The sequence below is a fragment of the Periplaneta americana genome, chromosome 13 (assembly GCF_040183065.1).
Source record: "Periplaneta americana isolate PAMFEO1 chromosome 13, P.americana_PAMFEO1_priV1, whole genome shotgun sequence".
In the NCBI taxonomy this organism is placed as follows: Eukaryota; Metazoa; Arthropoda; class Insecta; order Blattodea; family Blattidae; genus Periplaneta; species Periplaneta americana.
In genome coordinates this window covers 130,226,113-130,249,279 of record NC_091129.1, presented here as the reverse complement: position 1 = coordinate 130,249,279, position 23,167 = coordinate 130,226,113, and the positions used below count along the sequence as shown (strand labels likewise).

Genomic DNA, 23,167 nt, shown 5'->3' with positions numbered 1-23,167 from the left:
CAGGTTATTTAGCGTCTGAATGAAATGAAGGTGATAATGCCGGTGAAATGAGTCCGGGGTCCAGCACCGAAAGTTACCCAGCATTTGCTCGTATTGGGTTGAGGGAAAACCCCGGAAAAAACCTCAAACAGGTAACTTGCCCCGACCGGGATTCGAACCCGGGCCACCTGGTTTCGCAGCCAGACGCGCTGACCGTTACTCCACAGGTGTGGACTTTGCATATGTTAAACTGAGAAATAATTCTTGCGGGTAACAAAAGCCACTGCCTTCTCTATTTAATCTTTTGACAAACTACTTTGTTTTAATTCCAATTTTATGTGCAGAGTGAAATTAAGCTGTTTTAGTAATTATATAGATTTTTTTCTCTGGGATTTTGGTGTGAACTTTTCACAAACATGAACAAAATGGTCTGGGTGATTATGACACTGACGTCTATTACATTTGTTCAAGTTGAACACAGAAATAAAATCACTGCTGGCACCTACGAACAGTAAGACACTATCATCTTGCTTCAAAGAACAACAGCACAAAACGAAAGTTTCCCCAGAACAATTTTAAAACAAGTTATAACACTAATAACATATTCATTAGTATATTAACAGTGGCTTGCCTCCGATACCACTCGTCCCATGTCCGCACTTAGGGTTGCCAACTGTTTTTAAGAAAATATGGGAGACTAAGCGATCTGCAATATTTTATATAGAAAATTGAAAATTATTCAATTGAGATAGCGGTACCTATACTAAAAACAACTTTTTCTACGATAGTGCATATAGTTGCATTTTACCCTAGATCATATATGTAACAGATAGGTCATCGCTATGTTAAAATCGGTTGCACTTTGAAGAGAACAACCGCCAGGACCGCCACCCGTCCGCTGTAAACGAACACGAGATGGCAGTACAGTCGCTAATGCAATTCAAATGGGAATTATGACGTGACTCCTTATGTAACAACTAGGTGGTGGCGTAGTAAACCTGACAAAAGTTGTTAACGTGAAGGCCTATAAGGACGACCTATCTGGGGTATATATGATCTAGGATTTTACCCACAGTTATCAGTGTCTAAAGTGAGCCTTTAAAACACTAGTACGTAAAAAAAAGTAATCACTTTTCGCACTGCCAAAGAAAATGTAATATTCAATGTACAAACGGCATTCAGTAAGAAATTAATGCATTACATCGATCTTTCATTATTTAAATATTACATGTAACACAAATAAGTAACAAATTTAACATTCATATCTACATCCTAGCCCTTATTATTCTGAAGTTACATGTATTACAAGATTTATCATTCAACTGTTCCTTCTTTTTTCTATTTTCTCCTGTTATACGGAGGAGGTACCCTGAACTCCTGAAGGCTTACACTGCAACCTGAGGCTTATTATGCTTACCACACCTGTGCTATCGTATAAAAAAAACATTGTACAACACACATTCGTGAAGTTAATCTTTGGCACGAGTGTACAGTTTCACAAACTTTACACTCGTGCCAGAAAGAGAATGTTTTCGAACTTGTATAATAAATAACAATTATTATACACTTAGGCATTTAGGCTTAAATCAAGAGTATTTTGAGACACTTTGCCTCGACTAATAGTTTCAAATAAATTGTAAAAATTCCCCACATGAGTAGTTGAAGTTGACTGTGATTTGTAGTTCTGATTTGATTAGATGTTTCTTGCTCCTGTTTCGAACATCTGTTCACTTACTGTTCATAAGAGAAAACACATTCTGCGTGAACTTTGCTGCCTGGTATGTTTACAACACAACTCACCAGGTTTTTTTTTTAATTTGTAACCCTAACATTGTTTGATTTTAAACTATACTTGTTTTTTTGAAAGATGGGACATGACAGTTAAGCGGCCGAGCCTGGAACTACAGTACCATGTTGCCAACATGGACTACCAGCTGCCAGCTGATGGAAGCTAGCAATTGTCGTTAAGATGACTGACGTTAAAATATACATTATTTTAGATACGTTATTTTATTTTAACCCGAAATAAAGGGGCTTTTACCTCACAAATAATATATTCGTAATTCGCACTAGTCCAGCTGTTTAGTAGGGAAGACTGTTGTACCTTCAGCATAGTATAGCTTTGAACATTGTTTTTTTTAATTTTTGCTGCTACGTAGAGGACTCAAACTGAAGTAGATTGTAGAGGAAGTCGCTCAGTAGCTCTGGTCGTAATTTCGGTTTGATTTATTGCAAAGTGTGAGTTCTGTGGACAAAACAATTTTTTTAGTACCAGAAGTAAACATTTCGTTCATTTATATATGTTTTCTAACACAAAACCAAGAAAAAAAATCTTGTAAAGTGAAGTTGTAAAGGAAACTTCAATAATTATTTCAAGCATTTTTCATTTAAAATATTTCATTTCTCAAAATTAAAAAAAAAAAGGTGAAAAGTGTTTCAAGGTACAACAGTCTTCCCAAGTACCGGTATATGGTTTCATTATTATTATTATTATTATTATTATTATTATTATTATTATTATTATTATTATTATTATTGTCATTCTATATTATTCTGTTGTAAAATATTTTTGTAATACCGGTAGGATTATTTTATTTGTCTCAAAGTTACCATAAAATTCAATGTTTATCATAATCAGCTGACTGACTGACTTGTGCATTTCAGTACACATTATGGGCGGCAGAGCGTGATAGTTGTCACGAACGTCGATCATAATACACAGCCTCTGAACGTTCGGTAGAAATTCAACGTACAGATGAACGCAACGTTACGTAACGCAAACGAACGTCGATCGTAATCCCGGCCTAAATGTTTCCAAGAGAGCTACTAAACACTCGCCATGTGGGACCTGTAAGTTTGGCAACTGAACCGTTGTTACCACAGCAACAGGCCTACCAGGCTATGTGATATTCAGTTGTTTTTCCGATCGCAACGCTCCTGTCATGTCTCTTCTTTCAAAAAAACAAGTATAGTGAGCCCTGAAACTATTTCTGACAAGTATTACCTTCTACATAGATTGTACATTTCAGTGCATCTCTGAAACAAGAGAATCCATCATATAAATCACCATGAATCACGGAAAAATGAAATGTTTCAAATAGATTTTTATATTATGCAATTAATATAAGGAGAAAAATGCTCGAAGAGAAGAAAAATACGAGAATCGGTAAACTGTTACAAATTAGGGGTAAATATGGGAGATCCAGGGAAATACGGCAGGGTTGGCAACCATATCGCACTATACGAGGGAAATAATAATTAACAGCTTCCCAATACCACAGTCTAATAGATACAGTCACGCAACTCATACGTATAAAATATGTCAACATTTGACAGCTGGCGCGACAGTAGCCCTCTAGCGGCAGGCAAGTTAAAAGTGTGCACACGACATATGATAACATATCAGAAAACGGGTTTTGCGTAATTTATTTTATATTTTTATGCTATACAATAAGTGTATATGGTTCTTACTAATTCTACTTTAGAATCCTGGAAGAATTTCACAAGCAGTTAATCTACAAGTTTCAGAAGCTGGGAATAAACGTAATTCTTTCTGCTCCTTACAACATGGCCCTGATCACGTATCATGGTTTGAAATAATATAATTGTTTGTACGTGGACGGTTAATTCAATTCATTCCTAAATATATTTATGAACCATTGGAACTCTATATTTCCTGTGAGAAGAGTCAAAATTGTAGGGCATATCTCGTAGGGTACATCGCGTGGTGAACTCCTCTCCCTATTTCCTGAGAAATTAACTATTTTCCATACCGCAAATTGGGGTAAACTCGGCCGCTGAGGTAAACTTAAAAATAGAAAAGGGGAAGATTTAAACCTTAATTTGACAGACATTGATTTATGAAGTTCATTATTTTTCCATTTTTTATTATTATTTTGAGTCGCTAATAGTGCTGAAATTATGGTTTAAATTTTTATGGAAAGTTTACCGCATTTTACATTACATTTCCAGTTTTCACACATAAGCTTAATTTTAACTTACCCTACCTATATAATACGTAATTTACATGCACTTACTGTTATTATGATGTAGGTGAGAACAAATAAATGAACACACAATTTTGTTGAAAAAATTGTAACTTCAATTAACTCAGAAAATGTAGGCCTAATTTTATTTTCAGAGCAGAAGTGGTGTAAGTCAAAAATGGGTAATGAGGGTTAAAGTAAACATTCTGTAAAATACAGCGCAAAGTAGCAGTTAACATTGAATTTATTTAAACTATTAGTAGTCAGTGAATAGCACGAATGATATATTAATTGCTACTTTGCGCTGTATTTTACAGAATTTTTACTTTAAACCTCATTACCTAATTTTGACTTATACCACTTCTGCTCTGAACGGCTCAAATAATCACTGGTAATGTAAAATCAACACCAATAACAGTCATGCAAATTATTACAGAAAAGATTGCTTTTTATATTAAATTTAAAAAGGCTCTTTTATTTCTTGAGAACTTAATACGTCTGTCACATGAATCTACACCAACACATCAGAAATTTATCGACACAGTCTGGATTTATTCAAGAAGTGAATATTTTGCAAAAGGATTATAATACGCCATGAATTCTTGAAAAAATTAATACCATAATCCCTACTTGAATGCAATATAACATTCAACTTTTGAAAAATATAAAGAAAAAAACACGAATACAAAAATTATGGAATTACTTGCATTAAAAACTGTAGATACATTATCCAAAATCAGAATGGTTACGCATTTACACATGATCTCTGCAAAACAATAATATACTGTAACAGGTATTTACTTTGTTTTTATTTAAACTCTCATTCCTGACATACAAATAGGTAACTGATAACTAATAAATGGTTTATAGAACACAATACATAGGCTACCTAGAGCGTGGATTATAGGTTATGACTGAGTTATGATTTTCTCTTGGTCTTTAGGGAATCAGAAGAACGACAAATTCGGAGATTTAAACTTGTTGTTACTGCAATTTTCGTCATTGCACACATTGCCTTTATACCGACGCATGATTAAAACGTTATTATGACATCTCGCTACCTTTAAAGCACGTGCTGGCTGTATCAACCCTATGTCCAGTGCCTTGCCTGCCGCTTGAGCGCTAGTATCGTGAATGTTGGCAAAAAAAAGTGTTGAAGTTGCGCGACTGTATATATTAGACTGTGCCAATACTTTGATCATATTGATCCAAGTGTCCCCCTCTAGGAGACACGGCTGAAGTTGTCATCCTAGACATCACTCGCGATTTGTTCTCGGTGGTTTGATGGATGTTATGTGATTGCTCGATATGAGTCTCTGTGCTTCAGATCTGACAGATGCTGATAAGATTATTAAGGAAAGGAGAATTCAATAGAATGGTTTCTTTCGGATGAAAGAAAATAAAGAAGGGAAGTACATGTCATATGTTTACGTCACATTGAACAACTCTGTCCCTAAATCAATTAAGGAGCCTTCAGATCGTTGCTTACGAGATTATACAAGCTGGCGCATAGAGCTTGAAAAACGAGTCTGAAGTGGTTCCCTCGTAATGCCAATTCCGCCGCTCGGAGCGCTGTTCTGCCCTATATATTCATAGCAGAACACTTAAAAGACATTGACATTTGGGACATTTAAAGGACTCATCATTGCTTATTAAATGCTTCGTACAATATGTTATGGACAATAGACGTAATTTCCAAACTTCTACTCCTCAATTATATTACAATAAAAGGCTGTCATTCTTGATATTAAAACATATTACATATAAACTGAGGGACTGTCTGCTCTGTACTTCAGTTCATACACCAAACATTTCCGGAAATAAATTAACTTGACATCTTACATATACGCACTATAGCCTACCCTTTTCACCTAATATTATTAATATTGTTATTAAATAAGATTTTGCAACTAATTAAGGTACTGCATTATCTTTAATTTCCTTGAATTCATAATTACGCATTTGCAAGAAGGCCTAACTTTTCCCTCTCTTTTTAAAAAAAATACGGACGTCACAATAACTGAGAAGTATAATTATTGCGCGATTTTTTCTTGCAGTGGTGAAAACATTTCTATAGGCCTACTGATTAATCTATTGAGCATAGTAATAGTAAACGCTGTAGTATTTTAGTGCGTGTACGCCTACTTAGCTCTTGTAAAACGAAATTTTCACTTTCACTTTCAACGGAACACTCACTTATATTCAGTTCTTGTATCTTGCAGTAAATTATCCATTTGTGATCATCTTTCCAATATAACCTCCCATTGAAACGACCACTTAAAATCATGAGCTAGAATTTATTATTTTAAAAACATTTCCACGTACATACTGTTATAATTGTTATGAACCACAATACAAAAGACAACACTGTGAAATTGGATTAATTTACCAAGATCAACATCAATACCGGTAGTATAAAATCACATATAGGCCTAGGCTATATTATTTCATTACTTTATGGTATTAATTAGAAGAATTAATTTTGAAGAATTTACAAATATGCTGAAATAATTTATGACACCTCTTATAGAAATGTAAAAATATGTATGTACATTTTGAAACAATGGGTATAGCACCACTTGAAAATGTTGAGCATTTTAACAGTAACTTGTAAATTGTTCCATCACGTTGTCTATAGTGTTCATTTATTGTAGCACTTTTAGAACGAACGTGGCTCACATACATAAGAAGAAATGACGATGGAATGAGTCGAACACACACAGTTTTCTTTAATTTTTAGCAAATGATGAAGTTGAATATATACTGTTACTTCATATCCTAACATAGTAGAGTTGCCACCATAGATGTAACACCTGAAATGAATATAAAATAAATTAATGTATTGGTAATGATACAAGAATAAAAAGAAATTAGGCTAGACATAACCTCACAAAATTACAAACACATGCTAAAAAAAAAAAAAACAAAAAAACTTTACGTATCCGTATATAATAAAACTAGATAGCCTATTCCAGATATAATTTGTTTCACACGATAACCACCTCAGCCTATTTCGGCAGCAGCCATTATTAGTTACAGTTTGAGGTGCATTACCTAATCTCATACTAACCTTGTTAAGTTCTCTAACCTAATTCACTGATAATTACGTAACAATACACAAGTCTAAAATACAGACAAATACACATTAATTACCTAATAAGTACAGCATGAAGATAATTCATTACTTTTGTCGGTATTTTCTAAAAGAGAAAGGGAAAACAGTAACAACATTATCTTCAATGTTTACATCACGTCGTTCACATTTTCATTAGGCCTATATCAGTAATGCTTGGTAAGTGAAACAATGCATGAAATTATTTTACATTTCGGGTCACATCATTCGAGAGTCGGAAAATGCAATTCGCCACTTTTAACATAGCATTGCTTGTTATATGAGAGAACTTTGACATTTACCTTAACCTATAAAGATACGACCTGTTGGTACAGAGTTCTTCACATAGCAAAACACAGACAATTTTCGAATATAACTTAGCTGAACAAACTTCAAATAACACTGTAATATGCTTGGCATATTTATAATATTCGTACTCAATCAGTAATGCACAATTAATCGAACTATTTTCACGATGCACAATGCTTTGTAATGGTACTATTCATCATTTCATAGGGCAGAGAGGCGAACCTAGCGGCAGAAATTGTCATGACTCACAAAGACCTACTCTCGATCGTGCTATGCGCCAGCTTGTGTAATCCCGTAAGCAACGCTTCAGATAAAGCCAACTTGGGCCATAAGCGTTAAACGGTGGAACCAAAAATGTGTACCAGTATGGCCGTCAAATTACCCATAGTTCAGCTCTTTTTCCGGTGTGTTCATCAGCTGTTTTGTTCGTATTATTACGATTACAAATTGTTTCGTGTCGTGTATATTTCAAAAGTGTAGTCAAGTTCAGCAGGTGTTATTTTTTTATATAAATAAGCTATTATTCTGCTCGGCTCAACTGTAGAATATGTCCGTTGATATGTCCCCCTATGTTTTTTTTTATTATCCAATTTAATAAACCCTATTTCACCCTGAGGTATATTAGGGTTATAGTTGGCATCAAAATACATATTTTATAACCAATAAACAATAGTAAAATTATAATATAAAATTGTGGTCAAGGTTACAATTCACATGAATTATGTAGAAGACTGCACCTTAATGAAAGAATGGATCCTGTTATAGATTAATGAGATGTTTGAGGAATAATCAATTCAAAGATATACAAGAATATCTAACCGTTTCAGAGTAAATACACGACGTAAAAAGATAATCAATAATACATTAATATAACAAATTTTGACTTTCACTTTCAAATAAATACTTAATTCAAGAACAATGGAACAGTTAAAAGTAATAAAAGGATATTACAAGCAATGATTTACGGTTACACGTTACATACGTGATTCAGGAACAAGTACAATAATTGAAATAATAACACAAGTAATAACTTATAACTAACGAAATTCTTGAAGGGCAATATATAATAGTAGAGGCAATATAAAAGATTTAAAAACAAATGTAAACAGTAAAGGAATAGTAGAAAAATTGACTTAAAATTACACATTCTTTTTAAAGCAATAGGTAACAACAAAGAGATAGCCTACTAACATCAACACACTGACTGTAGTTACAGATTAAACACATTATTTTAAAAACAAACACGCAAAGGATCAATAGCTATTTTCAGGCTTTAGTCTATATACATGGACCATGTCTTTAATTCACATCTTTTGACGTTACTTCCTATATTATTTTGTTTCCCCCCCCCCCCCCCCTATGTTTTAACATATGAAGGAATGCCAACATTCTTCTTGATAAAAGAAAGAATGTGAAATGAAGTGTTCAGTCCATGTCACAACCATAGGCCTAATACTTTTAATAAATATACAGTGAAATGTACATTGATATAATAATCTGCAAATACTCCTGTTACCTCCACATCCATTCTAAACCGTCTACGTATGACCAAAATCGTTAGGCCTAGTAGCAATTGAATATTTGGAAATTGGCGGTATTTCGCGGAGGATTATGGGGCGTAAAAGGTGTAGTTTGACATCATATCCATCACACCTATTTCAAGCATATTTGCCTGGGTTACTCCCTTCTTTCTTTTTATGCTTTCAGGATAAAGCTTATCGGACATTTCTCATATTTCATAACTGAGTTTTTCTAGGTGTCACTCCTATATATCATTGATATAATAATCTGCAAATACTCCTGTTACCTCCACATCCATTTTAAACCGTCTACGTATGACCAAAATCGTTAGGCCTAGTAGCAATTGAATATTTGGAAATTGGCGGTATTTCGCGGAGGATTATGGGGCGTGAAAAGTGTAGTTTGACATCATATCCATCGCACCTATTTCAAGCATATTTGCCTGGGTTACTCCCTTCTTTCTTTTTATGCTTTCAGGATAAAGCTTATCGGACATTTCTCATATTTCAAAACTGAGTTTTTCTAGGTGTCACTCCTATATATCTTATTAAATAATAGCAGTAATTAACCACTCATATGTCACAAGTGGAATTATTATGCTTATTTATACGGTCAGACTATCAGACTGCAAGAATCTTATCTAGACGTTTCGTTAACTGGTGTCCACAATGCACTGCATGAAATTAGTTATATGTTGCATCAGCATGATTGTGACTTTTGGAGAAATGGTGAAACACTGACAAAGGAAAAGGAGGAACTCCATTCAGGAAAACTTTTACCTGCACCGACTTTGTTCATTTTAAATAAGTAGAAGTATTTGTAATAAAGCAAACAAACAAAAAAGAAAGCCACAGAAAGGGATCATTATTTCGTATTTATAGATTTACAAACGGCATGTTATAGTACCTATATCAATACAAAAATTATACTATGTGACATGATTTTTGTTTCTCGTTAATGAGTGACATTTTATAATTGTTTATGCCTAAAAAGTAGAAATAGATAGATGGATTTATTGAGTAATATTATACATACAGATTTTATATTATGCAAATCTAGTCTTTCAGGTAAGGCTCCCTGTAAAGCAGATTTGAATAATTTCAAGGGAAAAATTGTTCCGGGGCCCGGGTATCGATCCCGGGACCTCTGGTTGAACGTATCAGAGCTCTGCCAACTGAGCTACCCGGGAACTCCACCCGACACCGTCTCAACTTTTCCCTTTATATCCACACAACTCGCGTGGGCTGACGAAACGCCAAAGACCCACATCGAGTGCACACAATCTCTGTGTGACTTGGAATTGTGGTTTTCTGTTAACGTACACAGTGACGTATATATTATGCAAATCTAGTCTTTCAGGTAAGGCTCCCTGTAAAGCAGATTTGAATAATTTCAAGGGAAAAATTGTTCCGGGGCCGGGTATCAGTCCGGGACCTCTGGTTGAACGTACCAGCGCTCTGCCAACTGAGCTACCCGGGAACTCTAAAATCCAATGCACGGGTCTTCTGACCGTACGTGCTTTGTACCCAAAACAAGTCCTCCCCACCTGTGATTATATCCAACTACTCTCTAAAAGAACACACATATTAAAATGAAAATGGCTCAATAAAACACATTATATAATATATCCTAACCTAAAAGACATAAAAGTGTACAGTTGGGTAGATACTATTATCCCTTCCTCAGTTCGCGTCACAAACTTCAACAGCTGAAGTTCTAATCTTTCTCGCCTTCAAGAGGAACAATCCACTCTTTTGTTCCCATTCTCTATTCCCCATGAGATCAAGACATGCAAGCGAACTCCTATTCTGACTTAACATCGAGGGTGGTAGATATTTTCTCCGCACATGTTCCAATTCGACACAATAAAATATTCTTATAGGAGTCCTTTTCTCTGCAAAGCGGACAAAGACAATTTTATTACCCTTCCATGCTCCCAATTTTAGCCACGCTAAACCTTCTCTGCTATCTTTGTTACAAGAATTTATGTAGTCACACATCCCCCAGTTAAGCATGACATCTGATTGTAAATCTAAAAAGTATAGAAGTATGTATTATTCATCTCAAACTTTAGTTTTGTGATCAGGACAATGTTTTTTTTTAATTCGACTGTAAGATAGGCGATTGAAATCAGGAAAACAACACGTGAATCGAAATTAGAATGTATTTGCACTCAACTTATACAAAAACCAATACAATATGTTATAAATGAGTGGTGATCGAAATCCTCGGTGAGGCCAGATGCAACTAGTTTAAGTGCCTCCGATAGGAAATGTTTATTTATGATATTAATTATTGTTATATTATTAATATGATTACTGTATTATTATTATTATTATTAGTGGTAGTAGTAGTAGTAGTAGTAGTAGTAGTAGTATTATTAGTCTATTATTATTAACCTACTATTGATTAAAAATAATGTCACTCACCAAATAAGCTGTTATGCTGTGAGTTTCAGTGATTGTTTCAGTGTGATGAAGCAACTCACATTATGTGTTGAAAATCCCCTCCTTTCTGTTCTTTTTATTTTTTTTCCCTTGACAGCAACGAACAAGGCCAACAGAGAAGTTTATTTTACACCACATTACCACTTAACCATTTATGTTGCCCATACTAGGATGCAATAGAAACTCGCGTTTTAAGATTATCTGTCAGAAAAATTGTCAGCGATGTCGTAGGTATCTCGGTAGACTCTCTCTTTATTTAAAACTTCCTTTCTTTCAATATTATTTCTTCTCGAAAAAGGACACTCTAACAATGAATTAACAACACCAGCATTATTTCTCGCATTTGTTTCTGTTTATATTTTCCCGAAACACATAACAACATTGGCCCAGATTCACTACTGTACTACGAACTACAATAGTACAACACCCTCGCTTAAGTCATAAACAAGGGGAGGGAATAGAGTGGGTCTCTGCCTGCCAAAGAGCTGGAATTTGTGTTATTTATGACCTATTTAGGAAGACAAGTCACCACCCCACCCCACCCCACTCTACCCTTGAGGCCGGCCCATTGATGTGAGGAGTGAAACCTGACCAGGCCACGAGGCCAGACGAATTGTGCCTCGGCTACAACGTTTTAAGCGCAAGCTCAAACCCCGCGAAAATACAGGAAATTCAGAAGACAGACCCGGCACGAAAGATTCTGGCCTCAGGAACAAATTTTACTGCAAAACAGGTCTATATACATCACAACCAGACCCGGCACGAGCGATTCTAGCATCAGGAGTAAATTTTACTGCAAAACAGGTCTATATACATCACAAAGTTTTAAAATGTTTCTACAGCGATATATGCGTCATTCAAATAACTAATACATTATATAAAAACACAAAATTTGATTTCTGTTAAGCCAAGTGACTGAGGCCAGGCCTCACTTGCCTCAGTCAATCAGCCGCCACTGTTGTACAGTATCCTGGTGCCTACGAATATGCTCCCATATTCTCCTTGAATTGACCAAGGTGAGCCTCAGGATATGGACTTTGAGGGACATCCTGCAGTCCATTATGCAGTACTTGTTTACCAGAGTCTCAACCGAATGCTCAGGAAACCCCGAACCATTGTAACAAAACTATAGGGATATCTTATGCGAAGTTTTACCGTTAGATGGTAGCAGCGTTCCATGCGGCACAACATGTTGTACGGCTATATTATTTCATATGCTACAGCTGATTACGTTCTCCCGCTTCTTGGTTTTCTGTGCGTGTCAAAATTATATTTGTAATTATTTTGTATAATCTAGTATAATTTAATATAATTCAGTATTTTCTTACCTCATAATTTAATTTAATTTACAATAAATAATAGCGTAAACTTGTATAATACTGAGCGATTCCTCTTAAGTGGTGCATGGGGAAATCAGCAGTATGTAGAATATAAATACGAGTAAATTGAATATTTATTAACCTAAACGAGAACTTTGAGAACGAGGTGCAGGAATAAAAAAAAATAAAAAAAAAATAGGAACCTTGTCGAAGGTGAATATTACCTCTTTAATCATTAGTATTGTAAGTACCGTACGCTAAAAACAGAATATGCAGCTACCAGTGAGTTTTTTATATAGGGAAGGGACTCCCGACATTGAATTCCTCGTATTTTCTTCTCTAGTTGCAGAAAGATCAAATGCAATATTTGATAAGATGATATAATATGATAATAGTAGTAGTATCACGATTATTCATGTGTTTTGCAGGTTAAGGCATGTAGTTTTGAATATTATATAGGATGATTTTGAAAATTTGAAGTAAAAACATGGTTTTAATATTTAGTTTACAGCACATTAAAACATTATTCACGAAATGGATTTCACTTTGGATCGTCCTGGCCTGGATAATAAACATTTCAGCTAATCGAGAGTTTACTGCAGGCGTAAAATGCTGGTGTAAATTTCGGAGACTCCTAGTAGTACTGAATATAATCTAAGCCAAGCTAACATATCTTGCTGTCGAGGTTGCATATGTTTTTATTAATTTTTCTTTCCCCTCTTCCAAAATGAAGCTAGCCAGCAATTCCTTACTTGAAGTAGTTTTTTTGTATAATAGCTATCACGTTCGATGCACAATTTAATTGGTTAAATTTTTTAAAGGTTTAAAGCATATATTCAGAATATTTCGGGACCTGGATGAAGACAAAAGGCTTCCCCTGGTTTTTACATATAGGAACACAGCAAAAATTTGGCATTTCGAGTTGCTTTTAAGAGTATTTAATGTATTAATGTACTACTTAAATTCTCACGGTCTTACTAATAAAAACTCTATATAAAAACGTTTAACTGTCTTATACTTATACAATGAGTAGCTCGTTTATAAGTCGTGTGTAAATTCCTTACTAATAATCACTACATACGTCGTGTATAACAGTATAACTGTTACACAGCTACGTCATAGTTTCGTCATTACTTCGTTACGAAAGGTAATAGAATATCTGAGGTTCTCTACTGGATCCGGTAGAGCGCTCTAGTGTGGCGTGTTAAATATCGATAGTACAACTGGCTCTAATCGATTACCACACTACATTTTGGTCAAAGAGTACAAGCTACAGCAATATTATTCTAATAATTCTATGATCTTTGGTTTGTTGTTCTGTGGTTACAAGGTAAACATCATCATAAAATGACAGTCGATACGAACAGCTGTTAAAGGGGCGGCCATTTTTTCCCTATATACAACGCTTAAACAAGGGGTTTCGTGTATATAACTACTGCAAAGCAATTCCCATTGTATAGTTACAGCCTGTTTATACGTCCATAGCTTATTCACGGTTTATTAGTAACGTTTTCTGTCTCAACTCTGCATAAGTCTCGTATAAAAACTATACACGGTTTATTAGTAAGACTGTCAATGTTTATATAACGGAAAACAAATGCACACGCAAAGCGCATCCCTCAAAGTACACGTGCGCTATCTGTTGGTGCTAGTTCAGGATATCCCTATTCCAAGCTGCTTTCTCCTTCCTAGAGAGAATTTTTGGTAATTCCACAATGTTCTTAATCTGTGGTCCGACGAAGATACCGGCTCTGATCTTTGCTTCAGATAGCTGAGGGAACAAACTGGTAAGGTACTAGAAAGCTGTCGATTCCTTATTAAGAGTTTTAACGAATGTTTTTATAAGTTCCAATTTGATATGTAATGGCGGCATTAGCAACTTCTGGGGGTCCACTAGTGGCTTCCAATTAACATTACTCACCCCCACAGTGAACTGGCCACAAATATAGCAAAATGCATCTGCCGGATTCTTATAATATCCTCTAGATGCCATCTCTTAAATATAAAAAAATATATAATCTGGGTAGTTTATATTAATGAACAAGCCTGTACGATAGTTATAATAAACTCAGCACTGGATATATTTATAAAATAATATAAACAAGACTACAAGAAATTAAAATAGAAATTGGTATACATTGGTATAAACATATCTACTTGAAGCAAGTAAAGAAATAGGTTTGGAAGTAAATCCCGAAAAGACGAAGTATATCATTGTGTCTCGTGATCAGAATATTGTATGAAATGGAAATATGAAAAATGGAGATTTATTCTTTGAAGAGGTGGAGAAATTCACACATCTTGGAGCAACAGTAACAAATATAAATGACACTCGGGAGGGAATTAAACGCAGAATAAATAAGATAAATGCCTGTTATAATCAGTCTGCTCTAAAAAAGCTGAAAGTTAGAATTTTAAAAACAATTATATTACAGGTTGGATTCTCACTTTCAGAGAGGAACAGAGGTTAAGGGTGTCTGAGAATAAGGTGCTTAGGAAAATATTTTGCGCTAAGAGGGATGAAGTTACAAGAGAATGGAGAAAATTAAACAACGCAGAACTGCATGCATTGTATTCTTCACCTGACATCATTACGAACATTTAATCCAGACTTTTGAGATGGGCAGGTCATGTAGCACGTATGGGTGAAATCATAAATGCATACAGAGTGTTAGTTGGGAGGCCGGAGGGAAAAAGATCTTTGGGGAGACCGAGACGTAGATTGGAGGATAATATTAAAATGGATTTGAGGGAGGTGGGTTATAATGGTAGGGATTGAATTAATCTCGCTCAGGATACGGACCGATGACGGGATTATGTGAGGGCGGCAATGAACCTCCGGGTTCCTTAAAAGCCATTTGTAAGTAAGGAAACCTCAAAAGCCTCTTAAGAGCTTCGCAATTGAACTTTACATTAGTGCAGGGCTGGGCACCAAGAGCGAATTCTACTCTCTCATGGGGAACCATATGACTACTCTTTAACCCCTTTCTTCCCCGCCGAATACCGCGCAGCGTTGATGCCATGACGAATGAATATTAAGCGTCCCGTTTAGAGTTTGGATTAGCTCCCGATGCTCAGCCTGCATTAGTGACATCGAAACTTGAATATCCGTTTGTAGTCTGAAATTCTGTTACAAGTGTCTTGCCTAAACTAGAAAATATCAAAGGAAAAATAAAATATCGTTAAGTAGAAAATGACTATATCTTGAAAGTAACAGGAAACAGTTGACTGTTGTTAGGTGATAAACATTGACCAAAAATATGAAATTTCTTTATCTTAAAGAAATGAAATGGAATTACAGTAGACTCATCATTAGGGCTAGGATTTTGTTGAAATTGCATCTTTTTTCTAGTAAGCCAGAAACATAGCCGCTTTAGTATTCATATGTTATGTGATAAGCTGAGTGTTTTAAAACGTATTTGTTAGGGCATTTTTTGCATTTTTTACCTATTACAACTCATAAAAGCATTTTTTATTTTATTCGGTCATTTTTGGTGTATTTTCATTTAATTTTAACCATAAATCCCCATTATTAATGTAAAATATTATTTATTTCCTTTGATATTTTCTCTACATATTTTTTTCAATTAATACCCATTATTTTGTATATTATTTTAATAGTTTTTCTACACAAATATCGTCATTTTAACGTAGTACACCCCCCACATAATGGATCAGTCCAACCACCCCTTCAATATTGGGTCATCTATACCTGCTAGTTCCGGATAAGAGTGGCCTTGTGGTGGACTACCTGGAAATATATCAGGTGAAAATTAATTAAATGTGTACTACTTAGAAAAATTATGTGAAATTAAATAAACTTGAATGTTGGTACTAGAATTTAATTTAATTACTAGTCTAAGGCCCGAGTGTATAAACCATTTAATCTTAGATCAGAGGTTAAATTGATCCTTGTTTCAGCTGAACTTGGAATTTTGTGTTGTATAAAGTCTAATCTGAGATTAATTTGTCTCAAACTAAAGTCAACTTTGACTGAAGAAATTTCTCCGGTTAAGTTAGATGATCCAAGTTCAGTTATTTCGTTTCTGTTTGAAATATACGAGTGACAGATTGTGCAAATAAAATATCCATTATTATTAATATTAATAGATATGTTAGGTACATTTATATATATATATATATATATATATATATTTCTTTCAATTTCCTGCCTTAATACACAAACATTCTTATATTTTATAAGGCTCTATCGTGTTCAGCAGTATCAAATAACATAACCTATAATTATATTATGTTTATAACAACCATTAATTATTAATGGATATGATAGGTACATTCATAAATGTTCAATTAACTGTATTACTAAACGAAAATTGTTGTTTTATAAAGCTTTATTATGTTTAGCAGTATCAAACACCATAACATAACAACTTGGAGAACAGTCAACCTCTTCTTATTGTCCGCCATTATTTACATTGAAAAAAAAAACCAGTGTCTCCAACAGAGTGTAATACGGAAAGTCGCCAAAAAGTAGTTGTAAAGTCACTAGATTTCTCATTATCAACAAAGAAAGATTAAATTTTATCACTATGGGGTGCTAAAAAGGTCACTAAATCCCTATTTAAACAATATAAAAGTTAAAAGAAATTGTTGTTGTTGAAAAAGAGTTAAAATCGCTAGATTGGCAACACTGAACAAACCTGTATAACATGGTCCGCGCATCACGTATTTCACCTGTTTATGCGATGTTGCCAAATCCTTTTCACGTGAACTTAGATTGCATTTGAACCAAGGTAATTTAATCGCAGAAAAGTTTTATACAATAGAAGAAGTGTCTGAACTCGGTTTACTTTTCGATCTTCGATCAAAATTGATCTTTAGTCAGGGAGTTTTATACAATTGGGCCTATATATTAATATTCTTACTAAGTCAATTATGTAAGATCAATTTTTAGGGCATTTTTAAGGGCATTTTTTTTAAGATTTTTAGTTCATAAATGCATTGTTTTAGGACATTTTTCCATGATTTATAGGTCATCAAAATCCTAGCCCTACTCATCATCATCATCATCAGCAGCAGCATCAGTTACATTGTACTCTATATTTGTTTTGAATGACTGTTGTAATGACGCAAATGTCATGGAGACTCTACGCATACGTGAAGCGATAGTTGAACGTTATCAGCTCATCGTCGACCAAACACACCCGTTCCTCTTGCATCTTGGTCAATTGATATAAGCCACTTGGAAATAATAATGAAATCACCCAGATTAAGAAGAGCGATAAGATTGCAATAGATTTTGTTCAGTTTAGTTCGTGAGGTTCGTGAATGCCGCGCTAACAGTCGTGATCGTGTGGGAATGAAAGTGACGTACTCGTGTGTTTTCGTGGTTGCCATCCAATATCTCTTTCTATATGTAAGTACCTTCACAGTTTGCTTCCTAGGGTATCTAACGACAACCGGGGAAACACATTTGCGGTAATTTACAAGAATGTTTACCTCTTTGCGCTAAAAAAAATAGGCAACCCGTTTGCAGTACGATTTCTCTGGTTCTGCAGACTTCAGTAACACGTAGAGAAGTGTTACAAATATGGAATACAATTTAGTTTTGTACCTACTGTACATGTTTTGAGTATTGAACGTAAAGTATCGTTCTTTGTGTTACTGAAGGTCTCTGTGAATGGTACACCGGACTTTGAAGTTCGTAAGATGTTGTAAAATGTTAAAAAAATAGACTAATAATTTCCCGAAAATTTAACATATTTCCTTCATAAAAATAGAGGTACAAATATGGACTACTACACTATCTACCAAAAAGTAATTGCGCGCTGTTTTTGCCCCTTTAGAACCTCGTGGTACCACCTCTTTTTGTTATAACAGCAGCCATCCTGTCAGGCATGCTCTCCACTAGTTTGTGTAGGATATCCACTGGAATGCGTCGCCATTCCTCTTGTATGATGGCACTCAGTTGGACAATGGAAGTTGGCCGCATCTCCCGAGACCTCCATCGCCGGTCCATTTCGTCCCAAAGGTGCTCAATGGGATTGAGATCAGGACTCTGTGCAGGCCAGTCCAACCGGTGAACATTATTGTCTGCATATCACTGCATAGTAGCCACCGAAACATGGGGCCAACTTCCATTGTCCAACTGAGAGCCATGTTGCAAGAGGAATGACGACGCATTCCAGTGGATATCCTACACAAACTAGTGGAGAGCATGCCTGACAGGGTGGCTGCTGTCAACCAACAAGAGGTGGTACTACGAGGTTCTAAAGGGGCAAAAACAGTGCCCAATTACTTTTTGGTAGATAGTGTAGTTACAAGATTAACAAAATTGCAAAGTCAAAATGACCTCTACTAAGAAAAGCACAGAACAAGCATTCAGCATCTTCTTTAGAAGGTGTTTTCCCAACCGTAATACTGAATCCAGATGAATTGTCTCTCACGTCTTTTCTCGAACTTGTTTTTATGGCTTCTTGCATTGTCTTTTCATTCCACTGTTTTATAAGTTTGTTGCAAGGTGAGGTTTTCCTTCCTCCTACATGCGCCAACACTAGTAACGAAACTGAAAACCAGGGTATAAAGATGGAATACTAATAATACTAGTAGCCTATTTCATATTTATGACACACTGATGTTGTAAGTCATAACCTCAAAACATATCATTATTTAAAAACGAAATCAATTAAACATACAGTACAGCCCGATTATATAGCCCTGACAGCTCAGCGACGCGAAAGAGGGGAAGTAATAGTAGTAGTGGGGAGAGTTCCGGAGTAGAGATAAGGGCGAGCGGTCACTAAAGGAATGCAGTACAGCTCAACTGTACTGGAAACACAACGCTATACCGCATGCGAGACATCCGATCCCTTGCAACAGACTAACCTGAACATCCCTTGGCGTAACTTAATGGACTCGCCTGACCCAGGCGCACATTGCCGGTGACTGTCAGGACTAAATAATCGTACTGTACATTGCTATAAACGTAGATAATTTCTCTTTAAGAATATACATCATTAATATTTATAACATTGAAGTATAACAAATGTATGTTCAAGAAAAGAAATTACCCCCAAAATTTTCACTTTCCTCGAAAAGGCAATAATGATAAACGTTTCAACAGTTCAGCTTCTAACTGCAACTAACTCATTCCCGCGAAAGGGAGTATCAATGCGTAGTAATCTGGAAGGCTTCCGCTAGAATACAACACGTCTCAGGTCCAGTGGCGATTTCTCTTAAGGAGCACAGGAGCAGTGCACCACCTCTTCAAATAACAACATTTTAAAATTTATATCAATAAGCTGCAGTAGACTGTGTGAGCGACGTAATTCTTTGTTATAATACTACGTAAAAATAACACTGCATGACTGTGTACTGTTCTTGTTGACGTCTGGGACTTACGTTTACCGCTCGACACTTGCGGCACACTGTTCCATTCGAGCATGCGCAGTAGTACTGTTTCACTGGCAGGCTTTGGAGCATGGTAGGGAGGCAGTACAGTGTGCATGGGAGGGTTTAGGAGCACTTTCAGATGTGTTCTCAAGCTCATTCCATCATAAATGCTACAATGAATAGTGTGCAATATCTTTTAAATGTGTAATTTTCTATAAGACCTTTACATGAAAAGATCAAAATAAAGAAGATGGGTAGACCTACACATGAATTAAAATTATAAGTGACGAAGAACACTAATAGAGAAGTGACAAGAAGATTCAACATTTGGACTTAGAAAATGCAATATGCAGCTGCAATATAAAAGACGCTGTATTTTGTTTTCCTTGCCTATTGTTCGACGGCGAACATTTATTGACAAAAATAAGTACGTTTTATGAATTTTATTTATTTTTCTGTTTGAATTTAGGATTGTGCGTAGTAACTATATAATTTTGATTATCGTTCTGCAGATATGATTGATTTGAAGCACGTGAGTGAAAGAATTAAAAAACACAATTCTTCAGTTGCACACATCAACAATAATGTTAAATTAGCAGTGTTGGGTCAAACAAACATATAGGCTAGACACAATTGGATTCAATTGGATTGTTGCACTTCACAATGATATAGTTACCAAGAACAGATATGTGCGTGCGGTTTTGTGGAGCTTTTAGTTGGCTTTAAGAGGTCACGAAGACGGAAACTCATCTTTAAACGCTAGTATTTTTCTTGGCCTCATCAATTTCAGTTCTGAATTAGACGCACATTTGGAAAGAAGAACAGTGTTTAAGATCACGTCAAACACTATACAGAACGAAGTCCTTCAAGTCATTTTGATGTATGCCATGACGAGATTTCAAAGAAATAAAGAAAGCTGCTGACTTTTTAGCAGTTAAGGCTGATGAGACGACAGACGTATCGAATGCTTGTGAACGTGTGAACTGTGTTATAAAACGCAATATAGCGAAAACAATATTATTTACGCTGTGCTGCAATAGAAATTGAACACTTTACTTTGCTATTATTGGACCTACATAGGAAATTGATTAACTGCAATTTCTTGACTAACAAAATTATGTAAATCTATACCTACGTAACATATGTTAATAGTTATGTAGTAGTTAGTACCTATAATAATAATAATAATAATAATAATAATAATAATAATAATAATAGAAATAATAATAATAGAAATAATAATAATAATAATAATATGATAATCATAATCATAATAAATATTTGTGCACCACCAGGATTATTTATCACCACACGCCACTGCTCAGGTCGTATATCACACTATTTCGTATTCGAGGAGCTTAGTATCAAAGTTGGACGACTAGATTTTTTTTTTTTTTTTTTTTTTTTTTTTTTTTTTTTTTTTACAGGAGAGGTGAAACACTAGGTCCTTGAAAACCAATGTCACCGGTATACGTACAGTTTCCCTAGAAAAGGATGAGACGATTGAATATTCCTAAGTCTCAGATGTAAGACACTGCGCATGATCAAAGACCAGAGCACTGATACACAAGGTAACGAATATTGAGTTACTTAAACTCAGGCTATTTGGTTTGTTACTAGCATCGTTCCGAAATTCACTTCAAAAACTGCAAAAAATATGATAATATTGCGTAAATAGAAGATAAATATATACATAAATCGTGTAGTTAAATCGACAATGGAACTTCATGACTAGATTGACACTCCGCACAGAAAGGAAAGCTTTCGTGTCGTTTCAATAGCTCAGACGCTAAGACTTCTGCGTGTTGTGTAGAAGAGTGCGAGTTCGATTCCTCGTCTACACAACTATTTTGTTTTTGTCTAAATAACTTTGAAATAGCTAAGTAACGTTGAAATAGAGTTTTAAAAAGTCCTCAGATTAAGTGTTAATGATCACAGACAATACAAAATTACAAGTTATAATATTATAAACGTTAATCTAATGAATGCATTTATACACACACATACAATGTAAATGCATATATATTAAAAACTAACAATTAAAATGAAATTAAAAAATATTCCTAAGCCACACAGACACACTTTTATAAAGGTTTAGAGTCCTTACGCTATGTCATTTGTTGAGTAATTATTACAATATTTTATTAGTAGCTTTCCCATATGTGTAAGAAATGCACTCGCACAAAAACAATTTTTGTTAAAAGTGTGGCTTTGGATTATTTCATTCTCACCCCTTCAGTTGATTTTAACTATTTTATCTACGTGTTTGCAATAGTCTTTAATTTAATGTGAATTCAATTTTATTCATGTTATGATTGAACGAAAAAGCACTTTTGCAGTTATTGACTAATTACATATATGAATACTAATTATTAAATGCATCTGTTAAGTTACCAATTGCAGTATCTTTCGCAAAATATTGAATGTTTAATTTGTCAATAATATTTCTTTACTATATACTATAAGACGTTAAAAGAATTTGCAATAGATTTGGGATCCTCTACTTTATAATCACTGGTTTTAATGAAAAAATATTTTCTTTCTTAGGATATCTACAAGTTTAACTTTAATAATATTACGAATAGCTTTAATTGCATTATCTGAATTTTGTACTTTTCTATTCAAATGTGTTCTATTTCCCTCTTTAATAATTTTTTTATAAATTACACTGTACTTCTTGTAGTATTTAAGAACATGAGGATCATTACATTGCAACTCATTACATATAGATTCTTCTTTTTAATACATGAGATTTTTAAGTCCCTGCGTTATCTACATGTTTTTACTTTTGAATTTTTTTACAACATTGAGTGGAGAACATCCACTGAAGTGATTCTGGAATTAAGTGAAAAATACTATACATTTACTCTTAATATCAGTAGTATCAGTATCATATACGTTTTCCCAAGATTCATTTCGTAGACATAAATATAAATAATCACTAGATAGGCTACAGCATTTACGACCCTTTTTTAGTTTTTAAATTAATATTTTGAAATTGTTCAGTGACATTGGAAACACTTAGGATTTGTTTATCATGTTCAGACAAGCCATTGATTATAGGTTCTGTCGAATAGATTCTGTCAGTCTAATTCTGTGTACAAAACTTTTATCAATGGCTGTGATACTTCAGCTTGTATG

The 23,167-nt window shown here is 34.7% G+C and overlaps 1 protein-coding gene across 2 annotated transcripts in view; it reads left to right on the top strand.

Annotated features, from left to right (window-relative positions):
* LOC138712442 (calcitonin gene-related peptide type 1 receptor-like) overlaps window positions 1-23,167 on the top strand; it is a 241,196-nt gene that overhangs the window by 131,527 nt on the left and 86,502 nt on the right. The window contains exon 1 of one of the 2 annotated variants that reach the window (XM_069844262.1): window positions 17,894-18,050. The exons of the other annotated variant lie outside the window; for it this stretch is intronic. Coding sequence (XP_069700363.1) covers window positions 17,994-18,050 — 57 coding nt within the window. The 5' untranslated portion in view covers window positions 17,894-17,993. Of the gene's footprint in view, window positions 1-17,893; window positions 18,051-23,167 lie in introns of those variants that run through there. 2 annotated transcript variants of the gene reach the window in all.